We start from the raw sequence: 22,559 nt of genomic DNA, 5'->3' as shown, positions 1-22,559 counted from the left end.
ACCAAGTAAGTAGGTTACTGTGATGCTTTCACCCTGGGTAATTTTTGGGTTACCTAGCAGACTTTTTTTTTATGCTTTTTTTGTTAGGCTGAGTTTCCACTTGGTTTTTCTCTGGCAGTTTTTGGATGTCTGCCACTGCAATTTTTGAGCCAAAGCCAGAAGTGTATTCAAAATGAATAGGACATATAATGGAAGGACTTATACTTCTCCTCCCTTATGGATCCACTTCTGACAGGCTAAGTTTCCACTTTTTGGAATACTGCAACTGCAGTTTTTGAGCGAAAGAGTGCCTTTACTATAATGTGAGCAATGCAATCATTAACCTAACTTATTTTGCCATTCGTTTTGCCTTTGTGTTTTGTTTGTGGCTAAATTCTTTTTACCCTTTTTCTGGTCAGCTGTAATGGTGCCACTCCAATAAGATGCCTAACTATTAGGCTATGTTCAATTTCTGCATGAAAAATGATGCATGAATTTATTGCCAATTCACTTCAATGGAATTCCTGCAGTAGAAATTCTGCTGTGTGAATAGGACAGTGGAATCCCATTGAAGAGTATTGGTTATAAATTCATGCAGAAATTCTGGCGTGTGAACATAGCCTTATCACAACAAGATTATGATCATAATCATGTAGCGTGCAAAGTGTGCTTTTGAGACTTAAGACTTTACAACGTATATTTTAACTGCATACTTGACAGACCATCTCTACAGTAGTTGGTGGAGTGTGAGCTTTGAGTAAAAGATATGATTGAAAAAAGTCACATTGCACAAAGTACAGTAATTGAAGGTTACATATTGTTAGACGACCAGTCTCCAACACAAAGACGCTTGAAACTGCACAAATTGAAAAGTACCAGGGAGATGCTCACAGCAAACACCATTTTGGCTGGAGACAGCGAAAACTGAGGTAAAATGCGCAATAATATTGATAAATATCCCACTAAGTATCCACAGGAAGACCGACCTACTCATGGTACCTGTGTAATGGGGAAAACTACGTAAAGGGACCTGTCTACTTGATGGAATGACCTAGCTCTCTTCCCCAACTCACTCTACTGTGTGAAACACCAAGGGGGTTATTATTACTGTATGGAGCGCTATAGGTGCAGAGCCTAAAATGTTTGTTTGGCAGGTTCTGCTGAGAGGAGCTGTGGCTGGAAAAAATTGTCATGACAGTCTGGGCTAGAAGGAGAAGAAAAACCAAATCCAATAAGAGAAGATGTTACGTAATGTACCTGTATGTAGTCACTTCTTCAGAGCCTGTGTAGAGCTGATATCTAACACTATATGGTCACTGTATGGTGATATTTCCTACTTGTATACTGGTATTATTGGTCTCAGTATACAGGATTTGATCAGTAACAGTATGATGGTAATATCTATGATGATAATGGGGGGAATTTATCATTGGTTTTGTGGAATACATTTGTCACAGTTTGTCTCTGATGCAGTTTAGAGACTTTTCATTGCGACTTTTGCTGTAGGGTAGGGTCACACAGAACAGATCCACAGAGTATTTCACACTGCGGATCCACCGGTGACCCGACCCTATATTGTTCCTCCAGCAGTTTAGCGGCAGATTGCCGTTGCGAGCAGGACACCGGGGGGAGGGCGAAACAGCTATAGGCACACTATATAGTCGGGTCCCCGTCGGATCCACAGCGTGAAAAACGCTGCGGATCCTTTCCATGTGATCCTACCCATAAAAGGTTTTTCAAAAAGAACTTACCAAGTCGTGATTTCATGCAGTGGTAAAGTATTTATGATGTGCAAATTTTCACAACTGAACTGAGGCGCAAATCTACACCAGTCGTGAAAAAAGTTTGCACAAAAAGTGGCAGAGGACTCACCAAAGTTGTGTACTGAAGTAAGAAATGTGATCTGCACCATGTGATAAATTTGGTGCAGGTACACAGTTTCCACCACACAAATTAATGGGGTAAAAAGATGTTCACCTATACCACTCTTGTTGAATACCCCCTAATATTCCTCCTTATATACTGGTATTAGTGATAATATAGGCCTTAGTATACAGGATTTGGTCAGTAACAGTATGATGGTAATATGTATGGTGATAATATTTCTACTTGTATACTGGTATTATTTGTAATATTGGTCTCAGTATTCAGGATTTGGTAATATGTATGGTGATAATATTACCTCTAACACCATATGTCGTTATTTGGTAACCATATGATTGTAAATGTATTTATCATAGGAAATGGTCTTACCTATGTTAAAGGGGTATTCTGAGCAAAAACATTTTATCCCCTATTCAAAGGATATGTCATAAGATGTCTGATCGCCGGGGGGGGGGGGGGGGGGCACTGCTGGGACCCCCTGCGATTTGACTGCAGCACTCGCATTCTATGAGGGGCTGCGTCTCCAGTTTCAGAAACCTCTTGGTTTCCGGGACTGGGGACGTGACATCACGCCCCGCCCCCTCCATTCATGTCTAGGGGAGGGGGCGTGATGGCAGTCATGCCCCCTCCCATCGACATGAATGGAGGGGGCGTGGCATCACATCCCCAGTCTCGGAGGTTTCCTAAATTGGAGACGCAGCTCCCGCATAGAATGCGGGCTGCTGCAGGGAGATCGCGGGGGTCCCAGCGGCAGGCCCCCCGTGATCAGACATCTTATCCCCTATCCTTTGGATAGGGGATAAAATGTTTTTGCCCGGAATACCCCTTTAATGTGTGCATATGTACCCCTATTATATCTACCCATCTATAATTGTCATTTGGCCCCTCCGCTTTCACATAGCCACACCCATGACCGAAATGGGTGGCTTTACCTAAAATGCCTGGGCCTATTTTTGGTCCTGTTTTTAACTGCCATCTCTAGAACCCATCCATCGACATGAATGGAGGGGGCGTGGCATCACATCCCCAGTCTCAGAGGTTTCCTAAATTGGAGACGCAGCTCCCGCATAGAATGCGGGCTGCTGCAGGGAGATCGCGGGGGTCCCAGCGGCAGGCCCCCCGTGATCAGAATCCATAGTACATGTAAGCATGTGGCATTGTAGTTAAGCGTTTGTAACATCATGTTTCTGGAGTTCAGAAAGGAAACCAGGACATGATCAAATCAATAGAGAACATCAATACAGCCAAGGACATTATTTTTCCCTAAAAAGGAAAATGCACATCATATATGTGGTACACAACTGATTTTACCAACCATGGTTTGTGAAAAACCATCTACAAACTTGGTGACAGATGAAAAAATGACAAAATGAACAAATACCAGAGACCCTGATATGACCTCTTAATCTTAAATATAATCATAACCATGCTACTAATGTGGTTGTGGCCACAGGGTGCCATTATTATTTGTTATGCTATTGCTGCTGGGCACAATAAGAGTTGCATTGCTTCAAAACCATGTCTAGTATTCAAACTTTACACAGAATTTTAATTCTTAATAAAACAAAAAGGATGAAAAACAAAAATCACCAATAAACATGTCAGTAAGCAACACTTTAGTTTTGATTCCTTATACTTTATCAAGTGCTGCTCTTTACCCTTCTTATAAAGTGCATGTGATTAAAGAATATTGGGGGAGATTTATCAAAACCTGCGCAGAGGAAAAGTTGTCCAGTTGCCCTTAGCAATCAGATTGCTTCTTTCATTTTTCACAGGCTTTCCTAAAAACGAAATAAGTGATGTGATTGGTTGCTATGGGCAAATCAGCAACTTTTCCTCTGGACAGGTTTGAATAAATCTCCCCTATTGATTATAGATCAGGTTCTTGGATTAAAAAATATAATCATGTCACAAGGTTCGACTACAAGATGAAATGTAGTTACACAACAGCGGTGAAAATGACAGTACAGCTGAATGAGGAGAGTGACTTGGTAGGTACATGTTGGCTTTATAGAACAGATTATAAAGATAGGCTGAATGTTGACTGCAGACTTGACAGAACTAGTTTCCTGCCCCCTCTCCGAGAAAGCTTTCTGCCTCCTGCCTGACCGCACAGGAAGTGACAAAGCTTCTTACGACTTGCCGGTTTTTGGGCCGCCTGTTTAAGAGAAGCTGTTGTACCCTTATATGGAAATACACAGTGCGTTGAAATGTAACCCTTTCTAAACGGTTACATGTCCATAAGGCGATTTAAAAGCTACAACAGTAGTAACGGAAAGAATATGGATGTTAAAACATATAGCGTGTGTGTACAAATATATTATATATATATACATATACATATACACACACACACACATATATACGGATTCAAGTACATAATCTAGGTTCTGTGCTATTTAGGGTGAGGCAGTGGTAAGAAAGTTTATTCTCTCAGTAACAACGCTCTTTCAGTTTAGCTCTCACAGTAACTGTTAACCACTTCCTTTCCGCAGCCCTAGCAGATTGAGACTTGTGACGTCTATGCGGTAGGGAAGGGGTTAAGCTCGTAATGTGGTGTCGCTGGACAGTTTCACACTTAGTAGTTATTTTAAAGAGTACAAATCCGTCTGCCGAAAGAGGCAGAGATGCAGGGCTCTGCAGTTATGTGAAGCGGACAATACAACAAGAATCTAAAGATTAGACGTTTATTAAAATGAAGAAAAAAAAAAGAAAACAGTCTGTACATACATAGACAACAAATTTTATTTTTTTTCAATCAAAAACAACCAGCAAAATACCCCCATGACTCTCTTCTAGTTTCTGTTTGTCTGATGTAGGAACAAAGACATAATGTGCCTGTATGTGTGGTGGCACAACCATCCCCCAACTGCAGGGAAACCACAGTTTCAGCAACATAACAGGAAAATAAAACCAACGGAAGAGAAGACAGACATCAACCCAATCTCTGCACCAGCCCTTCTGTTTCAGTCACGTCTTGATGGCAGTGTCTCTGGATTTGTAAACCACGCCGCGGCTCTTCAGTTCACGTACTATACCTGTAAGAAAGTTAGACAGTCAAGGTGCAGGAAACAAAGATTCATATGACAGGATGTAAATAGACAACATCCACTCCCTCTAGAGAGATTATAATAAAAAAAAAAAAAAAAAAAAAAAAAAAGGGAAAAGTATCCCAAATATACATATAACAGTGTAAGAGTTTTCATTAAGGGATGGTCCATTACGTAAAAAAAAAATGAATTATAGCCTAAGCTGGGCACAGATTTAACACTTAAAGAGTACATGTCGGTCTGAGTGTTCAGACATCCACAGATCAGGAGACCGCGCCAGGAGAAGTCCTTACTACCAGGCGCTCCTCTCCCTGCCTCCCCCACCTGTGTTATGTGATCAATACACTCTTATACACATACATGGAGAACTTGACACAGAGCCGGGAGAGAACACGCTGAGCGGGAACTTCTCCCAGCTAGTTCTCCTGATCAGCAGAAGTCTGAACACTCCGATCCAAACTTTTAACACCTTGCTAGGATATGTCAAAAGTTTTGCAAAATGACAGTGGATATTTAAGTTGTTTTTTTACACAGGCCGATTATCATACAAATGACCGTTCCCAGGAATGCTCATTCCTGAGTGCCCGTATGAATGTGCCAGCGTCAGCCAACAAACAAGAAAATCTGTGTTAACAGGCAATATGAGACTGATTATTATGAATTTAATAATCGAGCCTTGTGAATAGTGATGTAGAAGAGAAAAAGACAGGGGTCGCTTCCTTCGTTTAAGTATACCGACTTAGTGTGACCCTCCACCACACCTAAGTGATATACTCACCAGATTGGGTAGCAAGCCTTGATCCCGGGGTCACTGCTCACAGTGGGCTGGTGTGTGTAAGGTGTTAGTAGGCTATGGCTGCCGCACTCTGACCGGGAATGGACTCTTGCGCAAGGGCCAGTTTTGGCAAATTGAGGGTTATAGAGAGAAAAAAACGGTCTTAGAGGCGCTGAGCAAAATTTGTCACAAATTGAGAGACTGGAGCCAGCACAGGACAATAGAATTTTTTTTGACACCACGGACGACGCGTTTTGGCACACAAAGAGTGCCTTCCTCAGGTCCAAAACATACAGTGCAATCGCTTGGGTGGTAGAATGCATGGATGCACTTGTGGGGTTCCAGTGATGTGTGGTGCTGGTGAACGCCAGCACCACACCTCACAGGAACCCCACAAGTGCATCCTTGCATTCTACCACCCAAGCGATTGCACTGTATGTTTTGGACCTGAGGAAGGCACTCTGAGCCAAAACGTGTAGTCCATTGTGTCAAATTCTATTGTCCTGTGCTGGCTCGAATCTCTCCATTTGTGACCAATTTTCTAAGACTGTTTTTTTTTTTCTCTATAACCCTCGATGAGCCTTGTGAAGGCGCTCATTTGCCGTCTCTTGTCAGGGCCCTAAGTTCATGGGCCGGCATTTATCATTGTAGGTGTAAGTGAAGCATTTTTCTACACCTTTTTTTTGTGTGCTGGTAATGTGAAGAAGCACCATATTTATTAAATGGTTGCAGAGCATTTGATACATTTTGTCCAGGTCACATTTTCTGAACTTTCTCTCTTCACGTACACCAAAAAGCCAAGTCTGGGCTGGTGTAGTTTGGCAACTTTTTGGTGGTTTTTGCGACTTTTTAAAAAGTTGCAATTGATAAATTCATTACCACTGCATAAGAACAATCTTAACAGCTGGTCTGTACACACTTTGGAAAAAAAAAAAAAAAGTGTAAACCAAAAAGTCGCAGAAAATAGCCTGAGGTACAGCGCTGCGCCAACTGTTAGACAAATCTACACACAAAAACAGCTCTAATGACAATGATAAATGCCCCTCATTGTTCACATGAGTCTGCAATAGTTACATCAATGACTCTAGAAACAATTGATGTTTAGATTCTCTGCTCTGTTGGTTGCATATGTAATGTTACTGAGATGCCACTGTCCAAGCATTTAGTGTAAGAAAAATAGTTTGTTCAATTAAAAATAGAGATTGAGGTCCATGGACCTTGGTTAAGTTCCCCTAGTAAAAGGATAAATAATAATTTACATCTACGTGTTGTGTTGACTGCATTGTAGTTATAATTATACTTTAGCAGCACAAAAATATGCCACTGGTTTATTGTCAAGTTTCTGACCACAGAGCTAAATGCACCAAAGAATGTATTCTGAGAATTAAAGCTCCCTATTGTGGCCACAAAATAGCAGGATCCTTGTTGTTATGTCTCCATCATACGGCATGGCAACAATAACTTACTGTATGTAAAAAAAAAAGCATTCACACATTTTTGAATTATGTATTACTAAGGATCAAGATGCTAAACATGTACCTTGTGGAAGTCGTCCTGTGACAGATACAGCATACACTCCTGGTTTAAAGTTAGCTGGGTGAGAGAGAAGACAAACTCTTAGTATATCAGATGAATAACGTAATGTAACATACAGGGATTAATTGCCTACATTTATTTGATCTTAAATAGTACCTGTCATTTACAAAAACTTTTACATTTTAAAATCGGTCAGGGTCCAAGTGTTCAGTCCCCGAGTGATCAGCAGAACAAGTGGGGACATAAGGGCATTGGCATCAACCTACTTTAGACCAGCATGTAATGCTCACATGCTGAAAATAATGTTGCATTATCGCTCCATAATACCCTACCCATAGGCTCACTTTTTTTTTTGCATGTAAAAAAAAAAAAAATTGTGGCATGTATCCTCTAATAAAGGGGTTGTTTAAGTTGGATGAAGAGTGTAAAGGGTGATCTTTAAAGGGAAACTGACAGGAAAGTGTGGATGACCCTCTTTTCAACCATGTACCACTAAAAGGCGTAGTGGAGTTACTCAACAAAATGTATATATGCTACAAGCAATGGCACGGCTTCTGGAGCAGTGAATATTGATTAAGGGACAGGAGGGAGATGCCGCTGTTAGTGTTACTGAAACAGCAATAGGAGCGCCCCCATTGTTAGTTTCTCTTAATTAGGGTGTATATATTTTGTTGAATAACGGCTGCACAGACCTGGGTGAGTGATACATCATTGGAAAGAGGGTCACCCACAAGGTCCTGTCAGATTTCTTTTAAAGATCTCCCTTTACACAGCATAGGGTGGGTGCCCCTCCTGTCAGAGTTCTTCCCTAGCTTCTGGTAAATGTATCACTGTACTCACTTATTCTCTGCCACTTGGACACCCAACTGTCATCAGGACTCATCATAGAAATAATCCTGTAAAAAAAAAAAAAAAAAGGACAGGAGTCAATCCAGTATATCCATACAGACAAATGTCAATTCTATAAACTCACATATACAAAATCCAAATGTGCATATTTGTCATAGAAACAAAATATCTTTAGACATGCATCAGTACCTGTTTTGTATTGCTTCTTCTGTACTCAAGGCCCACTTTCCTGACATGCCTACATGTGAAGCTACAGGGTCAGAGTTTGGTGGTCATTCCCTGTCCAACACTTTTCTATGCCTACCACTTCTCCCCGTGTTCTAGGTTGTGTGGCTGCCTCCTAATCCTTGCTCGCTCATACTGACAAGCTTTTATTTCTACACTGCCACTTGTTGGTTAGATGTTTTCCCTTGGAACCTCATACTTTGCTCTCTGATCACTGAATTCATATGTGTTGCTCTTGCGGGCCTCTTTACATGCACGTCTGTTCCCTTGTTTATATATTGAAAAGTTTCAATAAATATTTTTGAACTGCATGACCCTCGGGCAAACATTGGCACTGTATGGAAAAAACACTGTCAGCCACAGAGTTTATTTCTGGAAGTATTTCTCGGTTTGCTAAGGTTTATTGTATGAAAATTCCATCAAAAAGATAAAACATATAAAGAACGAAGTTTCTCAAATTAAAAAAAACATCTAGTCATTGATATGGTTTATTTCATTGTAAACAACGAGAGAAATTATTGCAAGTTTATAGTAAAAGGTATCTAATAAAATGGTTGACAACAGAGCAGCCTTTTCTCTAACTTCCCAGCTGTACAGAAGGAGTTGCAGACACACGTTCAAAAAGCAGAAGAGACTTCTGTGTAAGTAGGACAAGCATCGTGGGGTCATACAAAACAGCCGACCTCACCCCAGACACCTCTTCCTTTTCGTGGCTTGCTACACTAGATTATCTGCAGTGTGTACTGTTAGCACATGTTTTTTTTATTTTGTTGAAAGCTTAAAAGGGGTACTCTGGTTGAAAACATTTTTTTTTTTGTTTTAAATCAACTGGTGCCAGAAAATTTAACAGATTTGTAAATTACTGCTATTAAAAAATCTTAATCCTTCCTGTACTTATTAGCGGCTGTATGATCCACAAGAAGTTGTTTTCTTTTCGAATTTCCTTTCTGCCTGACCACAGTGCTCTCTGCTGACCTCTGCTGTCCATTTTAGGAACTTTGCAGAGCAGCATATGTTTGCTATGGGGATTTTCGCCTGATCTCGACAGTTCCTAAAATGGACAGCAGAGGTCAGCAGTGAGCACTGTTTGTCATGACAGAGGAAATGCCAATCGCTTATGCCCATTCTTTTAGCAATTGGTGTCGGCCTCCACACGCAGACTCCCACAGATCGATATTTCTTACATGTCACCATGACAAGTTATAAATTTGTTGAAGTAATAGGAACACTTAAAAAGTTTGATAAAATGTCTATCAGATGAAGATATGAACAGTTACACCTTTTTGTAGTTCTAGATACATTATAGATAAGAGAAACATACCCATCAAATGAGGAACTAGTACAGTCATACACCATCTCCCTATTGCCTTTCATCTGTAAGTATGCATCACAGTTATCACAGCCATCGTATTCAAACTGGTCAATGGTCTGCGAAAAGAATTAACAAAATATAGTTAGGAATATGACAACCTGAAGGGAGTACTGGCAAAATAATGACAGCATGACCTCTTAAAGGGGTTGTTTAGTTAATGTTATTTCACCTATGTGCCCAGACTGCATATAAATACAAAAAAGCTATAGATATATTTCTAAGGTTACTCCCAGCTGCCGTAGAACTGACTGGGGCAGGACATCGCTGTGGCCAGTTATTGGCTGAGCAGAGACGCGACTTTGCATCTACAGATCTGATGCGCAGGATTTTCTGCTGCAGATTTCAATGTAAACTGAATGACTGAACACAGCTTCTAATCCTGCACAGAATACTGTAAGTGTGAATAGACCCTAAAGGGGTACTCTTTTTTCCCCCTTCAGCCTCTGAGCACATGATGCCAAGTAATAATACTGTGTTATATGCATCTATTACCTCTGTGCCCCGCTTTATCCCATTTTCATGCACGGGGCCCACACCTGGAAGTGCTGTAGTGCAAGTCTTTAAATGTTACTGTTGTTTCTGACCTTACCCAGCATTCCATGTGGCCAGAGGCATATGTTATATGGTTTCCAGAGGGCATGGCTATGCTGCAGTGGGTGGCTGGATGGCAGGGTGGAAGGGATCCACCCCCCCCCTGCAGACATGTGACTTATGACATTCTCTCTAGCCACATGGAATGCTGGGAAAGGTCAGAGAGAACAGCAAAATAAGAGGCTTGCACTACAGCACTTCCAGGTGAGTCTAGTGCATGTACACAGGACAAATCAGTGCAATGAGGTAATAGAAGCAGATTACACAGTATTATAACTTGGCATCGTGGGCTCAAAGGATGAAGAATAAAGAAAATCCAAGAACACATTTATATGACACTTTTCACTGGACAACCTGTTTCAGATGGTTCACTACATTAAAGTGATATTCCTATCTAACAAAGTGATAGAATATTTCAAAGATGACTGTTGGGTATAGAACCTCTGGAACCTCCCGAGAGTGTTGCAGCATGACTGTAGCACTACATCCCCTTCTAAGTTCTACCTTCACAGTGGTACTGGTGCTGCAGTTCCTGACAAAGCCAGGTAGCCAGGGGTGCTGCTCAGGAGTAAAACAGTAAAAGGAGAGTACTGCCACATTAGGACCACATCCTCTTCATTCTTACTATTAATGGGGGATCCCAGACCTATACAATTGCACTATGAAACAGGAATAGCAAAAAAAAAAAAAAAAAAAAAAAATTTATATATACACTTTTCATTTTCACAGACCACTGTTCCAAAAATCTGTCAGACACCGGTGGGGCGTAAATGCTCACTGTACCCCTTATTACATTACGTGAGGGGTGTAGTTTCCAAAATGGGGTCACATGTGGGGGGGGCACTCTTCTGACACCATGGGGGCTTTGTAAACACATGTGGCTTTCAATTCCGGACAAATTTTCTCTTTAAAATCCCAATGGCGCTCCTTCGCTTCTGAGCATTGTAGTTCGCCCGCAGAGCACTTTGCACCCACATATGGGGTATGTTCTTACTCAGAAGAAATGGGGTTACAAATTTTTTGGGGGACTTTTTTCCTATTCTCCCTTGTGAAAATGAAAAATTTAGGGTAACACCAGCATTTTTGTGAAAAATTCATTCTTTTCTTCATTTTCCCATCCAACTTTAACGAAAATTTGTCAAACACCTGTGGGGTGTTAAGGCTCACTTTACCCCTTGTTACATTCCGTGAGGGGTGTAGTTTCCAAAATGGGGTCACATGTGGGTATTTTTTTGCGTTTATGTCACAACCGCTGTAAAATCAGCCACCCCTGTGCAAATCACAAATTTAGTCCTCAAATGTACATAATGCACTCACTCCTGAGCCTTTGTTGTGCGCCCGCAGAGCATTTTACGCCCTCGTATGGGGTGTTTCCGTACTAATTACAAATTTTGGGGGTCTTTTTTTCCCTTTTACCGCTTGTGAAAATAAAAAGTATGGGGCAACACCAGCATGTTAGTGTAAACAGTGTAAACATTTTTTTTTTAATAATGTTTACACTAACATGCTGGTGTTGCCCCATACTTTTTATTTTCACAAGCGGTAAAAGGGGAAAAAAAAGACCCCGAAAATTTGTAATGCAATTTCTCCTTAGTATGGAAATACCCCATATGTGGCACTAAACTGTTTCCTTGAAATACGACAGGGCTCCGAAGTGAGAGAGCTCCATGCGCATTTGAGGACTAAATTAGGGATTGCATAGGGGTGGACATAGGGGTATTCTACGCCAGTGATTCCCAAACAGAGTGCCTCCAGCTGTTGCAAAACTCCCAGCATGCCTGGACAGTCAGTGGCTGGCCGGAAATGCTGGGAGTTGTTGTTTTGCTGGAGTGGCTCCGTTTTGGAAAAACACTGCTGTACAATACGTTTTTCATTTTTATTGGGGGGGGGGGGGGGGGTAGAACCGTGTAAGGGGGTGTATATGTAGTGTTTTACCCTCTATTTTGTGTTAGTGTACATTCACACTGGCTGAGGGTTACAGCGAGTTTCCCGCTGGGAAATTGCTTTGCGGCAAAAAATTAGCCGCAGCTCAAAATGTAAACAGGAAACTGTAAACCCGCCCGTGTGAATGTACCCTGTACAATGCTCCAGCTGTTTCAAGAATTCTACTCCCAGCATGTACTGACAGACCGTGCATGCTGGGAGTTGTACTTTTTCAACAGCTGGAGGCACACTAGTTGGAAAACATTCAGTTAGGTTCTGTTACCTAACTCAGTATTTTCCAAACAGTGTGCCTCCAGCTGTTGCAAAACTACAACTCCCAGCATGTACTGATCGCCGAAGGGCATGCTGGGAGATGAAGTTATACAACAGCTGAAGGTACGCAACTACAACTCCCAGCATGCCGAGACAGCTGTTTGCTGTCTGGGCATGCTGGGATTTGCAGTTTTGCAACATCTGTATAATGGTCTCAAACTGTAGCCCTCCAGATGTTGCTAGGCTTCCGTAGGATCCAAGGAGCCGCATCGCTGTCCTCTGCTGCCGCCAATCACCGCCTCTGCCGATGGGTAAGTGGACCTCTGGCGCCGGTCCCTGTCGATTTCCCCGTTCTACCCCGCCTATTGTGGGTGGGCAGAACGGGGAAACCGAAAGTTAACCCCCCCCCCCACCCCCGTTCTGCAATTGGTCGTCGCTTCTAGATGAACAAAAGCAGGGAGAGGAGGGGTGGCACCTCTGCCACCTCACTCCTATCCCTTTAGGGGGATCGTGGGTGTCTTGGACAACCCCAATCCCCCTTATTTTCTGGGTCAACGGAGACCCATATGACCCGGAATTGCCACAAATCGCCGGTGTGAATTCACCGGCGATTTGCCGCGATCACCAACATAGGGGGGTTTGATGACACCCCTGGGGATTTGAGCGGGTTCCTGCGGATCGATATCAGCAGTCACCCCGGTCCAGTCCCCACCCCGCCGGGGACCGAAATTCCCACGGGCCAACAGGTACCTCCTTTAACACCCCACAGGTGTTTGACGACTTTTCATTCAAGACGGCTGTGTAGATGGAATTTTTTTTTTTCACTGAAGTGCTGGTTGTTCCCCAAATTTTACATTTTTACAAGGGGTAATAGGAGAAAATGCCCCCAAAATTTGCAAACCCATTTCTTCTGAGTATGGAAATACCCCATATGTGGATGTAAAGTGCTGTGTGGGCGAACTACAATGCTCAAAAGAGAAGGAGCATCATTGAGCTTTTGGAGAGAGAATTTGATTGGAATGGAAGTCGGGGGCTATGTGCGTTTACAAAGCCCCCATGGTGCCAGAACAGTGGACCCCCCCCCCCCTCCCCCACATGTGACCCGATTTTGGAAACTACACCCCTCACAGAATTTAATAAGGGGTGCAGTGAGTGCTTACACACCACTGGCATTTGACAGATCTTTGGAACAGTGGGCTGTGCAAATAAAAAAATTACATTTTTCATTTTCACGGACCACTGTTCCAAAAATCTGTCAGACACCTGTGGGGCATAAATGCTCACTGCACCCCTTATTACATTACCTGGAGGGGTGTAGTTTGCAAAATGGGGTCACACGTGGGGGGGGGGGGCACTATAGGGGCTTTGTAAACACACGTGGCTTTCAATTCCTGACAAATTTTCTCTCCAAAGGCCCCTTCTCTTCTGAGCCCTGTAGTGCGCCCACAGAGAACTTTACATCTACATCAGAAGAAATGGGGTTACACATTTTGGGGGGCTTTTTTTCCTATTTTTCCTCGGCAAAATGAAAAATTTAGGCTAACACCAGCATTTTAGTGAAAAATAGTTTTTCTTCATTTTCCCATCCAACTTTAACGAAAATCGTCAAACACCTGAGGGGTGTTAAGGCACACTATACCCCTTGTTACGTTCCGTGAGGAGTGTAGTTTCCAAATTGGGGTCACATGTAGGTATTTATTTTTTTGCGTTTATGTCAGAACCGCTGTAAAATCAGCCGCCCCTGAGCAAATCACCAATTTAGACCTCAAATGTACATAGTGCACTCTCACTCGTGCGCCCGCAGAGCATTTTACATCCACATATGGGGTATTTTCTTACTCAGGAGAAATGGTGTTACAAATTTTAGGGGTATTTTTTTTCCTTTTACCTCTTGTGAAAATGAAAAACTATGGGGCAACACCAGCATGTTAGTGTAAAAAATATATATATATTTTTTTTACAATAACATGAAAGTGTAGACCCCAACTTTACCTTTTCATAAGGGGTAAAAGGAGAAAAAGCCCCCCCAATACGGAAATACCCCATATGTGGCACTAAATTGTTGCCTTGAAATACAACACTCTCTGAAGTGAGAGCACGCCATGCAATATTTAAGCCCTAAATTAGGGATTTGCACAGGGACGGACCTGGATGCAAGAATTACCCTATGGCAGTGTTTTCCAAACAGGGTGCCTCCAGCTGTTGCAAGAATCCCAGCATGCCTGGACAGTAAATGGCTGTTACAGGGAGTCGTTGTTTTGCAACAGCTGGAGGCTCCGTTTTTGAAACGATGCCGTACCAGACGTTTTTAATTTTTATTGGGGATGTGGCAACTGTGTAGGGGTAGTTTTTTTACTTATTATTTTGTTTAGTGCAGTGTAGTGTTTTTGGGGGACATTCACACGGGCGGGGGTTTGCAGAGAGTTTCCTGCTGGGAGTTTGAGAAACTCACTGTAAACCCCTGCCCGTGTGAATGTACCCTATACATTCACAATTTGGGGTGGGGGGACAGGACAGGCAAACCAACTGTTTCAAAACTACAACTCCCAGCATGCCCTTTGGCTGTCCGTGCATTGCTGGGGGTTGTAGTTATGCAACAGCTGGAGGCTCACTGGTTACAAAACACAGAGTTTGTTACTTAACTCAGTGTTTTGCAACCAGTATGCCTTCAGTTGTTGCAAAAAGCTACAACTCTCAGCATGCAAGGACAGCCAAAGGGCTGGCTGGGACTTTTAGTTATGCAACACCTGGAGGCATACTACTAACGCTCCCAGCATGCCCTTTGGCTGCACGTGCATGCTGGGGGTTGTAGTTATGCAATAGCTGGAGGCACACTGGTTGCAAAACACTGGGAGTCTGTTACTTAACTCAGTGTATCGCAACCAGTGTGCCTCCAGCTGTTGCAAAACTACAACCCCCAGCATGCACAAACTACCAAAGGGCATGCTGGGAGTTGTAGTTGTCCCAGCATGCCATTTTGTCACCGGGGACCCAATTGACCCGGAATTGCCACAAATCACCGATGTGAATTGATTGAGATGTCTTGTTTCGGGATCCCCTCAGACGTAGTCACGGGATGCCTGCTGAATGATTTCAGCAGGCATCCCAGACCTGTCCTCGCACGGCGAGCAGCAGGGACCAGAAATACTTAGCCCTGCGTCCCCAAGAGGTTAAACGGGTACTCCAGTGAAAAACACATTTTATAATATCAACTGGCTCCAGAAAATTTAACAGCTTTGTTAATTATTTCTATTTAAAAAAATCTTAATCCTTCCAGTACTTTTCAGCTGCTGTAGTTGAGTTGTTCTTTTCTGTCTGATAACACTGCTCTCTGCTGACACCTCTGCTTGTCTCAGGAACTGTCCAGAGTAGGAGTAAACCTCTCCTGTTTTGGACAGTTCCTGAGACAATGAATTTTTCAGGCCCTTAGCCAAGCACACGACAAGTTTATGGCGAAGGCTCCGGACTCTGCAGCCCCCAGCTGTTTTCAGTAGCTGGGGGTGCTGCTAATAGCCAGCATGCGGCGATCGCCACGGCTGGCTATTAACTCTTTAGATCACAGCTGTCAAAGCTGACAGCAGCATCTAAAGGGACATGTGAATGCTCCCTGGTGTGCTAGTGGGGGAGATCCACTATAGAGGTAGCCAGAGGATTTACCTCTGCTTCCCTGGTGTCCATGGCTCTGTCATTGATAGATCCTGGTTGGACTAGGTTATACCAATGGATTGCAGAGCACACAGATCAATGGAGTTCAATAGAACTCTATCAATCTGTATGAGGAATCTTGTGATTCCTCCTATAAGTCCCCTAAGGGATTAATAAAGTGTAAAAAAAAAAAAAGTTTAAAAGACACACATTAAACCCCTTCCATATTAAAAGTTCAAATCCCCTCCTTTTCCTATCTAAAAACATAATAAAGATAAAACATATTTGGTATCGCTGCGTGCGTAATTGTACAAACTACTACAAAATAACATTATTTATACCATACGGTAAATGACAAATGTAAGAAAAAAAAAATATAAGAATACCAAACCATAGAAGTTGAAATTTTTATAATATCCATAGAAACAAAAAGTTAAAAGTGATTAAAGTCAGGTCAATACCAAAATGGTACAGATACAAAAAACAAATTATGCCGCAAAAAATGAGCCACTGAGCCCTCATACAGCCTTGTATGCAAAGAGGGAGGGGGGGGGGGGGGATAAAGCTACAGGGGTCAGAAAATGGCAATAAAAAGAAAAAATAATAATAATCGAAAAAGGTCAGAATTTTTTTTTAATTAGTAAAACATGACGGAAACTATACAAATCTGGTATTGCTGTAATCAGGCGACCTAAAGTATCAAAATAACATGTAAGCTCAACCACAAGGTAAATGGTGTAGAAAAGAAAACTACCAAATTTGCTAAGTTATACTATTTCAATTTCACTTCAATATTATTTTATTTTATTTGGCGCATATATGTTATGAAAAAATTAAAAGGTATCATTATAGTAGTTATGGCTCTTATAGGGCGAGGAGGAAAAAAAAAAACGAGAGTGTAAAAGTGAAAATTGGCCCGGACAAGTGATTCGTCATGAGGGACAAGTAGATTTTGCTCCGTTTTAGTCCCATGGACAAGTAGTTTTTTATTATTATTATTTCCACACCCCTGAAGTGGTTGACGACTTTTCGTTAAAGTCGGATGTGTAAATGATGTAAAATTTGTAACCCCATCTCTTCTGAGTATGGAAATACCCCATATGTGAACATCAAGTGCTCTGCGGGTGCACAACAATGCTCAGAAGTGAAGGAGCCACATTTGGCTTTTTGAAAGCAAATTTTGCTGAAATGGTTTTTGGAGGGCATGACCCATTTAGGAAGCCCCTATGGTGCCAGAACAGCAAATAAAAATAAATAAAAAACACATGGCATACTATTTTGGAAACTACACCCCTCAAGGAACGTAACAAGGGGTACAGTGAGCCTTAACACCCCACAGGTGTTTGACGACTTTTCGTTAAATTCGAATCTGTAAATGCCAAAAATTTTCACTCAAATGCAGTTCCCCCCCCCCCAAATTTACCATTTTTAAAGAGGTTATAGGAGAAAATGCCTCTCAAAATTTGTAACACCATTTCTTCTGAGTATGGAAATACCCCATGTGTGGATGTAAAGTGCTCTGCAGGCGCACTACAATGCTCAGAAGAGGAGGAGCACCATTGAGCTTTTGGAGAGAGAATTTGTTTGGAATGGAAGTCGGGGGCCATGTGCGTTTACAAAGCCCCCATGGTGCCCGAACAGTGGACCGCCCCCCCCCCCCACGAGACCCTTTTTCGGGAACTATACCCCTCAGGGAATGTAATATGGGGTGCAGGGAGCATTTACACCCCACTGGCTCTTTGACAGACTTTTGAAACAGTGGGCTGTGCAAATGAAAAATTACATTTTTCATTTTCATGGACCACTGTTCAAAAAAATTTGGGGTGTAAATGCTCACTGTACCCCTTATTAGATTACATGAGGGGTGTAGTTTACAAAATAGTGTCACATATTGGGGGGGGGGGGTTCCACTGTTCTGGCACCATGGGGGCTTTGTAAACGCACGTGGCCTTCAATTTCAGCCAAATTCTCTCTCCAAAAGCCCAATGGCGCTCCTTCTCTTCTGAGCATTGTAGTTCGCCCGCAGAGCACTTAACATCCACATATGGAGTATTTATATAAGCAAAAGAAATGGTGTTACAAATTATGGGGGGCTTTTTTCCTATTACCCCTTGGAACATCTGGAAGGACAGTTTAGAGACCACTTTACAGTGGTGTCCAAACTGTGGCCTTCCAGATGTTGCAAAACTACAACTCCCAGCATGCCCAGCCTGCCATGCTGGGAGTTGTAGTTTTTAAAGTGGTAGATAGAGATGAGCGAACTTACAGTAAATTCGATTCGTCACGAACTTCTCAGATCGGCAGTTGATGACTTTTCCTGCATAAATTAGTTCAGCTTTCCGGTGCTCCGGCGGGCTGGAAAAGGTGGATACAGTCCTAGGAGACTTTCCTAGGAATGTATCCACCTTTTCCAGCCCACCAGAGCACCTGAAGGCTGAACTAATTTACGCAGGATAAGTCATCAACTGCCGAGCGGAGAAGCTCGTGACGAATTTACTGTAAGTTCGCTCATCTCTAGTCCTAGAAGCAGCAGTGAAGATCACTCTACAGCGATAGTTGTGGCATCGGAGGCAGCAGTGACTATTGCTGTAGTGGAGACAGCGGCAGCGGTTTCCACTTGCCCGACAGTCCTCCACGCTGCCTGCTCCACTTGCCGGACCTGATCCCCACGTGCTCCCGAGGTACTTGCCGCCGGTCCCCCTGCATCAACAGCCCCTGCTGCCATTTTCCCCTGCTCTGCCCGGACTTCTAGGGGCCGGCAGAGCAGGGATCTGAACTTTCATCCCCGCCCTGCGATTCCCTGATTGTCCTGATTGGCCAATCGCAGGGGATAGGAGGAGGTGGCACCCCTGCCACCTTGCTCCTATCCTTCAGGATGGTTGGAGCTATCTCTGACAGTCTGGGCTTTTCTATTTTCCGGGCTATCAGGTTACCAGAAACTTGATCAGCCTGGAATCGCCACAAATCGCTGACATGGGGCGGTGGGGAGGGTATGGGGGATCGGGGTCTAAGGACCCCCCCCCCCCCCCCCCCAGGCATTGTCACAGGATGCCTGCTGAATGATTTCAGCAGGCATCCCGCTCCGGTCCCCACCCGGCAGGGACCGAAATTCCCATGGGCGTACAGGTACGCCCTGGGTCCTTAAGTGGTTAAACAGTTAACCTACCTCAATTCTCTGCAGCTGCTGCACCAACACTCCCGGCCCTCGCTCTTTATTGGTAGTAGCTTGTTCCTGGTGACACATCATCCCTGCAGGGACTGCCAGGCATTGCTAATCACTGGCCACACCAGTGTCCCATCTCAGCAGGTAGCTCTTGTTGGGATGACGTGACCAGGAACCAGCAGTGAGGAGCAGGGACCAGGTGTGTAGGAGAGTACAGCTTATTTTATTATTTTTCTGTCATCCTGCGCCATAAATACCATTTTTTATATCCAGACACCCCCTTCAAAGAGATCATTCACCAGCATTTAACCTGAGACGGGGGTTAACCTCTGCTGCTCAGAAACACAAAATGACAATTTAAGGAGAATGGTCTCTTTCACATAGTATTTTGGTCCGTATTTTTCATGGAAGAGGTGCAAATCTTTCCTTCTACCTTTATCTGTATTGGTATTCCTCCAGGGGTGTGTAAAAGAGACAAAGGATAGCATATGCCTTATTGCAGGGCCAGAAACATTGTTATAAATCTAGGAGCCAGGATGCCACATGATGTACAGCACACAATGGGACATTATGTGATCATATGATCAGTCATTACAGTCCCCCCCCCCCCCCAATCTCCCCCGTGCTGCGTGTCACAGTCATTACAGCCCCCCCAATCTCCCCCGTGCTGCGTGTCACAGTCATTACAGCCCCCCCCCCAATCTCCCCCGTGCTGCGTGTCACAGTCATTACAGCCCCCCCCCCAATCTCCCCCGTGCTGCGTCACAGTCATTACAGCCCCCCCCCCCCAATCTCCCCCGTGCTGCGTGTCACAGTCATTACAGCCCCCCCCCCCCCCATCTCCCCCGTGCTGCGTGTCACAGTCATTACAGCCCCCCCCAATCTCCCCCGTGCTGCGTGTCACAGTCATTACAGCCCCCCCCCCCAATCTCCCCCGTGCTGCGTGTCACAGTCATTACAGCCCCCCCCAATCTCCCCCGTGCTTGCGTGTCACAGTCATTACAGCCCCCCCCCCCAATCTCCCCCGTGCTGCGTGTCACAGTCATTACAGCCCCCCCCCAATCTCCCCCGTGCTGCGTGTCACAGTCATTACAGCCCCCCCCCCCAATCTCCCCCGTGGCTTGCGTGTCACAGTCATTACAGCCCCCCCCCCCAATCTCCCCCGTGCTGCGTGTCACAGTCATTACAGCCCCCCCCCCCAATCTCCCCCCCGTGCTGCGTGTCACAGTCATTACAGCCCCCCCCCCCCCAATCTCCCCCGTGCTGCGTGTCACAGTCATTACAGCCCCCCCCCAATCTCCCCCGTGCTGCGTGTCACAGTCATTACAGCCCCCCCCCCAATCTCCCCCGTGCTGCGTGTCACAGTCATTACAGCGCCCCCCCAATCTCCCCCGTGCTGCGTGTCACAGTCATTACAGCGCCCCCCCCCCCCAATCTCCCCGTGCTGCGTGTCACAGTCATTACAGCCCCCCCCCAATCTCCCCCGTGCTGCGTGTCACAGTCATTACAGCCCCCCCAATCTCCCCCGTGCTGCGTGTCACAGTCATTACAGCCCCCCCCAATCTCCACCGTGCTGCGTGTCACAGTCATTACAGCCCCCCCCAATCTCCCCCGTGCTGCGTCAGTCATTACAGCCCCCCCAATCTCCCCCGTGCTGCGTCATTCATTACAGCCCCCCCCCAATCTCCCCCGTGCTGCGTCAGTCATTACAGCCCCCCCCCAATCTCCCCCGTGCTGCGTCACAGTCATTACAGCCCCCCCCAATCTCCCCCGTGCTGCGTCACAGTCATTACAGCCCCCCCCAATCTCCCCCGTGCTGCGTGTCACAGTCATTACAGCCCCCCCCCCCAATCTCCCCCGTGCTGCGTGTCACAGTCATTACAGCCCCCCCCCAATCTCCCCCGTGCTGCGTGTCACAGTCATTACAGCCCCCCCCCAATCTCCCCCGTGCTGCGTGTCACAGTCATTACAGCCCCCCCCCCCAATCTCCCCCGTGCTGCGTGTCACAGTCATTACAGCCCCCCCCACCCCAAATCTCCCCCGTGCTGCGTGTCACAGTCATTACAGTCCCCCCCCCAATCTCCCTGTGCTGCGTGTCACGGTCATTACAGTCCCCCCCCCAATCTCCCGAGCGTGTCACAGTCATTACAGTCCCCCCCCCAATCTCCCCGAGCGTGTCACAGTCATTACAGTCCCCCCCCCATATCTCCCCGAGCGTGTCACAGTCATTACAGTCCCCCCCCCCCCATCTCCCCGAGCATGTCACAGTCATTACAGTCCCCCCCCCCATCTCCCCGAGCATGTCACAGTCATTACAGTCCCCCCCCCCATCTCCCCGAGCATGTCACAGTCATTACAGTCCCCCCCCCATCTCCCGAGCGTGCCACAGTCATTACAGTCCCCCCCCAATCTCCCCGAGCGTGTCACAGTCATTACAGTCCCCCCCCAATCTCCCCGAGCGTGTCCACAGTCATTACAGTCCCCCCCATATCTCCCCGAGCGTGTCACAGTCATTACAGTCCCCCCCCCATCTCCCCGAGCGTGTCACAGTCATTACAGTCCCCCCCCATCTCCCCGAGCATGTCACAGTCATTACAGTCCCCCCCCCATCTCCCCGAGCATGTCACAGTCATTACAGTCCCCCCCCCATCTCCCCGAGCGTGCCACAGTCATTACAGTCCCCCCCCATCTCCCCGAGCGTGCCACAGTCATTACAGTCCCCCCAATCTCCCCGAGCGTGTCACAGTCATTACAGTCCCCCCCATCTCCCCGATCGTGCCACAGTCATTACAGTCCCACCAATCTCCCCAAGCGTGTCACAGTCATTACAGTCCCCCCCAATCTCCCCGAGCGTGTCAGTCATTACAGTCCCCCCCCCATCTCCCCGAGCGTGCCACAGTCATTACAGTCCCCCCCAATCTCCCTGTGCTGCGTGTCACAGTCATTGCAGTCCCCCCATCTCCTCCGTGCATGTCACAGTCATTACAGTCCCCCCCATCTCCTCCTTGCGTGTCAGACATTACAGCCCCCCCCATCTCCCCGAGCGTGTCACAGTCATTACAGTCCCCCCAATCTCCCCGTGCTGCGTGTCAGTCATTACAGTCCCCCCCCATCTCCTCCGTGCATGTCAGTCATTACAGTCCTCCCCCCCCTCATCTCCTCCTTGCGTGTCACAGTCATTACAGTCCCCCCAATATCCCCGTGCTGCGTGTCACAGTCATTACAGTCCCCCCAATCTCCCCGTGCTGCGTGTCACAGTCATTACAGTCCCCCCCCATCTCCTCCGTGCATGTC

General features: G+C 45.4%; 1 protein-coding gene across 4 annotated transcripts in view; it reads right to left on the bottom strand.

The window, feature by feature from the left end:
• Positions 1-4,592: 4,592 nt before the first annotated feature.
• SUPT4H1 (SPT4 homolog, DSIF elongation factor subunit) overlaps positions 4,593-22,559 on the bottom strand; it is a 23,603-nt gene continuing 5,636 nt past the window's right edge. For 2 of the 4 annotated variants that reach the window (XM_056558560.1, XM_056558558.1), the window contains exons 2-5: positions 9,620-9,726; positions 8,065-8,120; positions 7,228-7,281; positions 4,593-4,901 (exon numbers count right to left, since the gene is read on the bottom strand). In XM_056558560.1, the coding sequence (XP_056414535.1) occupies positions 4,834-4,901; positions 7,228-7,281; positions 8,065-8,120; positions 9,620-9,726 (285 nt within the window). In that variant the 3' untranslated portion in view covers positions 4,593-4,833. Of the gene's footprint in view, positions 4,902-7,227; positions 7,282-8,064; positions 8,121-9,619; positions 9,727-10,254; positions 10,282-19,268; positions 19,365-22,559 lie in introns of those variants that run through there. The other 2 variants (XM_056558557.1, XM_056558561.1) reach the window with 2 other exon arrangements.

This window comes from Hyla sarda, chromosome 2 (genome assembly GCF_029499605.1).
Source record: "Hyla sarda isolate aHylSar1 chromosome 2, aHylSar1.hap1, whole genome shotgun sequence".
NCBI lineage: Eukaryota > Metazoa > Chordata > Amphibia > Anura > Hylidae > Hyla > Hyla sarda.
This window is presented reverse-complemented; position numbering and strand designations above follow the sequence as displayed.